The sequence below is a fragment of the Lygodium microphyllum genome, chromosome 18, assembly GCF_053477565.2.
Source record: "Lygodium microphyllum isolate KBCC chromosome 18, Lygodium_microphyllum_v1.1.10, whole genome shotgun sequence".
Taxonomy (NCBI): Eukaryota; Viridiplantae; Streptophyta; class Polypodiopsida; order Schizaeales; family Lygodiaceae; genus Lygodium; species Lygodium microphyllum.
Genome location: NC_141152.1, coordinates 82,319,171 through 82,327,353, shown reverse-complemented (window position 1 = coordinate 82,327,353; position 8,183 = coordinate 82,319,171). Strand labels below are relative to the sequence as shown.

General features: G+C 37.3%; 1 protein-coding gene across 1 annotated transcript; it reads left to right on the top strand.

Moving 5' to 3' along the window:
* The first annotated feature begins 2,463 nt into the window (after positions 1–2,463).
* Positions 2,464–7,070, top strand: LOC148021087 (aspartic proteinase nepenthesin-1-like). The gene is made up of 3 exons (XM_087698936.1): positions 2,464–3,150; positions 4,292–4,456; positions 6,190–7,070. The coding sequence occupies exons 1-3, from the start codon at positions 2,562–2,564 to the stop codon at positions 6,945–6,947; spliced, it is 1,512 nt and encodes a 503-aa protein (XP_087555062.1). The 5' UTR covers positions 2,464–2,561; the 3' UTR covers positions 6,948–7,070.
* Positions 7,071–8,183: the final 1,113 nt, after the last annotated feature.

Genomic DNA, 8,183 nt, shown 5'->3' with positions numbered 1-8,183 from the left:
AAGGGAGGGAAAGAAAGTGAAAGAAGAAGAAGGGGAAGAGAGAGAGGGAACATGGAGAGAGAATTAGAGAGAGAAAATATAAAATTTTAAAAAGAGAGAAGAAAAAATAAAGGAGAGAGAAGGAAAAGAGAGGAGAGAGAGAAGAAGAAGAAGAAGAGAGAATATAAAGAAAGAGAGAGAGAGAGAATAATAGAGAGAGGAAATTCAAAATTTAAAAGAGAGAGAGAGAAGAAAAAATTAAAAAGAGAATGAAGAGAGAATAATAAGAAAAAAAAGAAAAAAGAGGAGAGAGAGAGAGAGAGAGAGAGAGAGAACAAACAAGGAGAGAACTAAGAGAGGAGACAAAATAAAGTAAAATAGAAAGGAGAGAGAGAGAGAGAGAGAGAGAGAGAGAGAGAGAGAGAGAGAGAGAGAGAGAGAGAGAGAGAGAGAGAGAGAAAATTAGACATAGGTAATTGGGGGGAGGGAGAGAGAAAGAGAGACAAAGAGAGCATAAAGAAAAGAATCAGAAAGAGAGAGGGAAAAGAGGAGAGAGAAATATGAGAAATGGATTGTTGAGTGGAGTTGCCATGCGATTGTTGAGTGAAGTTGCCGTGTATCGCAGGGCAACTTCACTTGCCTAGCGTTCCATGCACGTGAAGCACGCGTGAAATGCTAGTTTCCTTTGTTACACTAGAGTCTACACATCACCCTATAAGCTAGGCTCAATGATCAATTCCTTTCTCATGCTATTGTGCCATTTCACATGGAAGGTCATCCCTTGAAACCTAAAGTTTTCTTTCCATATGTCAACTAATAGAAAAAGAGTCTTCCATGTGAACCTCATTTCCCAATAGATCTTCTAAGCAAGTGTGTCTTGGCCCAATTGACTAACCTTGACTCTAGCTTTTATTCCATGAGAAAAATCGAACAAAGGATAGAGTTCTATGCAATCAACTAGAGACATTTACTGAAATCATGTAACTTAAATGAAAGATTTTTCTTTTATTAATCCATGTCTAGAAAGACAACTAGAAAGATTTTTTTCTAAAATTGTAAAGCAATACATTTTCAAAGAAGTAAATATAAAGATTATTGTACAACATTTTATATATTTTCTAAAAGTAAAATAGCATATATTTCACAAAATAGTTTTACATTTTCAAAAAAAAGAGAAAATTGAAAGAATATGTAAAGATTATTACATAGCATCACATATAATTTTTAAAAGTAAAAATAGTATATATTCCACAACTAGTATATATATTTTAAAGAAAATTATATATAGAGATCAATCATGATGGCCCAAAAACCATGAGCTTTCATGATTCAATATCCTCCAAAAATAATCACATCTTAATTATTTTGACTACTACTAATACTATACTTACTAGAGATATAAAACTCATAAACTTTCTACTATCTGCTTTGCACAGTGTGATCAATGCTACATGGATACATGTGCAACAAGTCACTATTATGCTGTGATTAGAACATGGAAATGAAAAACCACAAAATAAATTAAAAATGTACTATTTTCATAGCAATAAATGTATTCCATAAGCTTTCAATGAGCTATTCATTATAAGTTTCCTTACTAGAGTCATAAAGACTTGTATCTCCTTAGAGCAACACCATGTGTATCGACTACATTGACTTTCCTTATATTACTACCTCCAAAAAGAGTAACATGTCTATATGATTAAACATGGTGCAAGACAATGGTATGAACCACATGCCAAACCTTCTTTGGTTCAATGTTAAATTATCTCTATCTCCAAGTAGCACATTGTGATGGAGACCTATTGCCTTAAAAGAGGAAGAAAACTTGTGCCAAAAGCCACGAGTCCTATACAATCCGAAAAGAGGTGCTTAATAGACTCTTAATGTTTTTTACAAAGGACATGATGAGAAGATTCTTTAAAATGGCCCTTTGTGGGAAACTAGTTGGCCATCACTCTGCATCAACGCACTTCAAGTTCGTAGCACGATTGCGCTAGAATGTGTTTCATAAGGGGCAAGGTTAGATTGTGAAGGATCGAGGTGGAAGATGGATGGTAATATGTGAAGTTAGAAGGTGATAGCGTATTAGATTGTAAGCGGCAAGGTTAGATTCTGAGGACCAAAGTGGAAGATAACGGCAAATATCCTGGTTTGGGAAAAAAATTTTGAGGAAGAGGAAGTAAATCCTTTTTATGATCATCTAAGAAGGAAGTATCCCCATTGAGATGATATCTTATACATAAATTTAACAAATATAACTATATTTTGAGAAAATTGAAGAGGTTTTATTTCCTTCTTCCAAAGAATTGAGAAGGATTTTTGTGAAGGTGAACAAGTTCTAAGTTGAAACGAACCCGGTCTTTTCCGAACCCTCCATGAGAATTTTTGTTCCGTGACTTACTTGCGAGGTACATTCTTACTAGAGACGTAATAAATGAGCATTTGCGTCTTCAGGTCAGCACGAGAAGCTTGTGGGCAGAGAGACAGAGAGAGAGAGGAGCTGAAGTCGTGTGATAGTGCCGGCTCCATGTTTGCTTATTTGTTAACGATGCTTTGAGTGGATAGCCAGTTGCAGGAAGATGGCTAACCAGCTAGACTTGACCGTAGTGTGGGTGCTTAAGATAATGATAGTGCTGCTGCTGCTGCAGCGCTCCACGGAGGCTATCCCAATCAAACACAACAAGCAGGACGACGGCGCTGGCAAGGCTTTTTCGAGACGCCTGCCACTTCGCCACAGGTATCATCATGGTTCACCTTTGATGCTTCACGGCATGAATCATCAGATTAGCAACACCGCCAGAATCACTGTATCTCCCGAGGCCATAGAAGGGAGCTTTGCGAGAGCCAAGGCTCTTATAAGCAGAAGCACCAGGAATGGCTCAGAATCAGCGGATGAACGCCATGGAATCAGAAGAGCTAGAAGAGGAAGGAGGTCTGGAAAGGTGGCAAGTACGTCGAATATAGTGATGGCGTATGGTGATGATGGTTTGGGACAGGATTATGTGGCGCCTGTGGCGTCCGGAGGGGGTGACTACCTCACAGAAATCCAGCTCGGCCTGCCCCCCACCCCTCAGATTGTCCTTCTCGACACCGGTAGTGACCTCGTGTGGGTTCAGTGCCAGCCTTGCTTGCTGTGCTTTCCTCAACAAGGCGATATCTTCAACCCAGGTGCCTTCCTTGCTACCTAATCTCTCTGATGCTTCCTCTCTATCGCAAGGAATTTTAGACTAATATTTCCCACCATTGTGAATTACAACCTCATGAGCATTTTAATTCCCACACTGTGAATTACAACCTCATGAGCGTCCTGAGCTTCTGTTGAGGAGGTGCCACACCTCCCCCCAACAAGGGTGATGGTTTAATTACACACTAATTATAAGTTAAAACAAGGGAAAGGAGCCCTGGGCCACCCTTTGACATGGGAAAATATCAAAAGTGTCTTGTGTATTTACGTCCCCAAGACATACCATTATTGAGCCAATTTATACATTACATGCATTTAGGCCCTCCATAAGCACAAATCCCTTGTGTCGCACACAAAGAAGTTCAAGACATGTTATATTTCTGCATGTGGATCCCCATTTCTCTAACTTGCAACATCATGAGCTTTTGCAAGGAAGCCACCTCATTATCCAACATTTTAACATGGGAGATTGCGAGTAAAGGCATGAGGTGTGGAGTTAGGGCAACAAGTTAGATAATGGGTGGCTCCAATGCCCCAAAAGGATTTTTAAAAATCAAGTCTTAATTTTAATGGTGAGCTAATTATAAAAATTACACACTTACCACGCAATCTCAAATTCTGACCTTGAAAGCTAAGGGCCAATCCAATTATAACCACGGTTTTTCATTTTTGCTAAATTTGCACTACACGTCAAGACATATGAGCATTGGGTAGCTCCTTGAATCCCAATTTTAGAATGGTAGGTGTATGGCGGCTCCCTTATTGCAACATGTTTAGCACACCTACCATTCTAAAATTGGGATTAAACATTTAAAATTGGCGGCTCCCTTATTGGGTGGCCTTCAAGGCATCTAATTTTTAATAATAGAAAACAACTATATGAATGTATGATAAATAGCTTTAAGCCTAAAATTGGAGATTTTTCAAATTGATTGTCAAATGAAAATTTTCTATGAACATTGCATAATTGTAGCCCTCATTTATGGGGAGAAATTTGATCCCAATCGTAAAATGCTGATGTGTTTTACATGTATTCAATTGACAATATGTTCATAAATAACTCTATGTATGTTGGGATATTTTTTGTTTTTTTACGAAGAACGTTTTTCAATGAACATTGGCCAGGTACTTCATCCTCTTTTGAAGCACTTGGTTGTGGATCCTTCCCTTGTGAAGATCTTGCTTACTATACCTGTGGATATGATTCATCATCATGTGTTTATGGGTATGCTTATGGTGATGGCTCAGAGACCATAGGAGATCTTGCTTCAGATGACCTCACCTTATTCAGTACGTACATATTTTACCTTAACTCAATTAGTTTGAAGCATATGCACGAACTTACGTACATATTTTACCTTAACTCAATTAGTTTGAAGCATATGCATGAAATCAAAAGTTTTATGCACTACTTTGGTGTGTCTATAGATAGACATAATACAAAAGGAGTCATGTTTGAAAACATAAAAACACCTCTTATGATCATTACATGAGTTATGGAAGACTTTCACAAAAGATATAGCTACACAATATTTTGGAAACCTTTCTTATGCCTAAGCCAAATTGTTGAGCCAAATCCATATGGTCATATAACCCCATGACTTGGATGAAACATGAAATCAAGGAATTGTATGTTGAAAAGTTAATGCATGTAATGTTGGTATGTGGTTTAAATGATTAACATCGCTTAGATTTAATGCGAATTGTAATACAAAACCATTTGTTCTCTTACTTATAATGCTTCCAAAGGAGGTAATGCGAATTGTAATACAAAACCATTTGTTCTCTTACTTATAATGCTTCCAAAGGAGGTATCTCCAAGATCACTTCGAGGACTATTAAAAGGTGTAAACTTGCGTGCCATAGGAGAGTGGAGTGCAAATGTAGAGGCAAAAGAACACAATAGATCTTCAATCAAAGTTCCTTTGAAATTATATAGAAATGATGAGTTTGCTTGGTCAAATATAGTCATGATGCAATTTGATTGACATTACTACTTATATAGATGCAAAAAAATTTCATAGTAGTTATGTCATTTAAGCATTTCTCTAGAGCTATTCAATCACATAAGATGTAAAACATAGAGGGATCAACCTGGCAAATCTATACACCAAGACACACATGATATAACCCTCCTTTTTCAAGCATAAAATAAATATTTAGCATTTTTCAATTCTCTACTCCATGTCATTGTGCACATAGTTGATGCACAAAGGTCATGCATCCATAACTTCACAAATAACTTTGCATACAAAACATAGTCGTGTGCATGCTTGCACATTGTGATGCTGCATTTGTATATACAACTATGCATAAAGCTACTACACTATAGATACCCTATGAAATCAATGGAGAAATAGATTATGCATAGAGGCTTGAATTTGGTCCAATTGTTATTATCAATATAGTGCGAGGTTTGTGCTAGGGTATGTTGCTTGTATGGTGCCAAATTTTCAACTGCCTTTACAACATGTGTAGGACGTGTTTAAAATTCATCATAGAAACTTGGTGCTTTAGACAAAGAGCTAACTAAGGACCTTGTCATAACACTTCAAAACTTGTCGCGAGTAAGCAAGCTTCTTTGAAATATGTAATGAGGTTCTAAATCTTACATTAAGCATAAGTTCAATCATTATCACCCAACCTCCATTGTGGATCATATTTGAGCATAAAGCTACATATTTTTGGAACATGAAATTGGCTTCATTGTTAATTACACAGTGTTCATGTTTATGTCATTGCTTGGATAAATAGACAAAATGGTTATAAAAGCAATCATATATATATATATATATATATATATATATATATATATTGTGTGTGTGTGTGTGTGTGTGCGTGCACGCACGCACACACATGCGCGCGCGCTCATGGCATCAAAACATTACAACACACATCTTCTATTACCTTTATTGCACCAAGTTAACGTGTTTAGTGAATAGTTAAACATAAGAATGGATTAATGAGGATTGAAAATTAAAAACCATGGAAACTTATCCTTGTCATGTTGTTTCTCATTGTAGGTGGTAGAAGTGATGATGAAGTTACCTTTGAGGGATTTGTGTTTGGGTGTGGGCATGAGAATGAGGCTACCTTTGGAGATGGGGGGCCAGCAGGTGTCTTGGGCATGGGAAGGGGTCCACTATCTTTGGTAGAGCAACTAGATGGTTATATATCTGGTAGGTTTGCTTATTGTCTAGTGCCATACTATTCCCTACAAGAGAGTGTGCTCATGCTAGGGTATGAAGATAACATGACAAGGTTAGTGGCATTTACTCAAATACTAACAAATGGGCCAAGTGCCACCTACTATTACATTCAAATTAGTGGCATCTCAGTTGGTGATAGACGTCTATCAATCCCAACATCAGTCTTTGAGCTTACTACAGAAGGTGGTGGTTCTATATTTGACTCTGGAACTACACTGACATACCTTCCCCCCATTGCATATAGTAGGGTGATAGAAGCTTTCACAAGCTACATAGCTTCTCCTACCACGCCCTCCCCAATTCAAGGCCTAGACCTTTGCTATGATATTGGAACCTCTCAGATTATCGACTTCCCTAGCCTTGTTTTCCATTTTGCAAGTGATGTGGATATGGAGGTGCCCGTCGAGAACTATATGTTTGAAGTGGAGGAAGGCATTAGTTGCCTTATTATTGTGAATTCTGGTGTGGAATTCACCATTCTCGGCAACTTGCAACAACAAAACTTTGCGATGTATTATGACCTAGATAATTCTCGTATTGGCTTTTCTCGGGCTGATTGCTTGAATTTCTAGGTTACTTCATTGGCCAATGTTAAATCTCTCTCTCTCTCTCTCTCTCTCTCTCATCTGCATACAACACTTTGCATTTTTAAGCATGTGTTATAGCACTAATTTGGGCTCCTTTCTAGTTGAGAATTGTTAATTTTTGTAAATGGTGGAATCTAGTTTGTATATAATATTGATGGTCAATATAGTTTTGGATTGCAGCTCTATCTATTGAAACAGTGAAAAAAGGTAAGAGGAAATGGCTTAAAGAAGATTCTAGGTTTAATAAAATTTTGATTGCAAGTGTTTATAAACTTATTTTTGCATCTCATACCATCTCATATTTCTTTGCATCAAGTTATTTTGGACCATAGTAGCATTGCATGATAGGTAGCCCTATACTCATTTGATTGAGCTACCTCAGTCTCTAACTTTATAGTTGTAGCAATTACACAATACATCTCTAGATAATGCACTAAAACATCAATAGAACAATCCAAATCTCCAATTTTCAACATGGTCTCAAGTTTTGCAACTATATCAACACAAGTTAAGACATCAAACAAGCCATCTATATCCTCATCATCTTGTAGAATACATGTCTCCACGAATACTTTTCTCCTCTTTTGCATATATTGCATGGAAGTCTTAAACATAGCTAGAATCCTCTGGTAAAAGACTAATTTATATGCATAAAAACTAACAAAACTAGAAGCAAATGCACCATTACTAGGAGGCAAGAAACTGAGCTCACCCCATACCCTTATTGTCCCACAGGATAGGGGTAAAATAAAAATCCATGTTTTCCATTGGTAAAAGGCATCCCACAAAGATTCCATATTCCTTAGATAACTTACACATACTATCATAAATTGTATTGCTCTCATCCCATCTTTGCTATGGACTCACATATAGGCGGAGCCATCATCCATTACCTTTGTCTCCATGCGGGTATTTGTAATGAATGACTATCCTAATATGATTTCATATGAAAAAATGTCATGTACAAAGAAATGAAAATCCTCTTGCACATCACCTATGGATACTTTGATATTTGGACATGCAGTATACAAGTCTCTTGCTTTGTTGTTGGCTACTCTCATGCTCCAACTATGATCCACATCCACTGGCCATATCTCACTCTCATAAACCATGTGTACAATCACATTAATCTCAAATCCGTGGTCTAGCAAAGCAATGCATGGAGGAGCCCTCTCACCAATTTTGACCACTCTCTTCTTAGTAGCTCGAATTCAATGACAC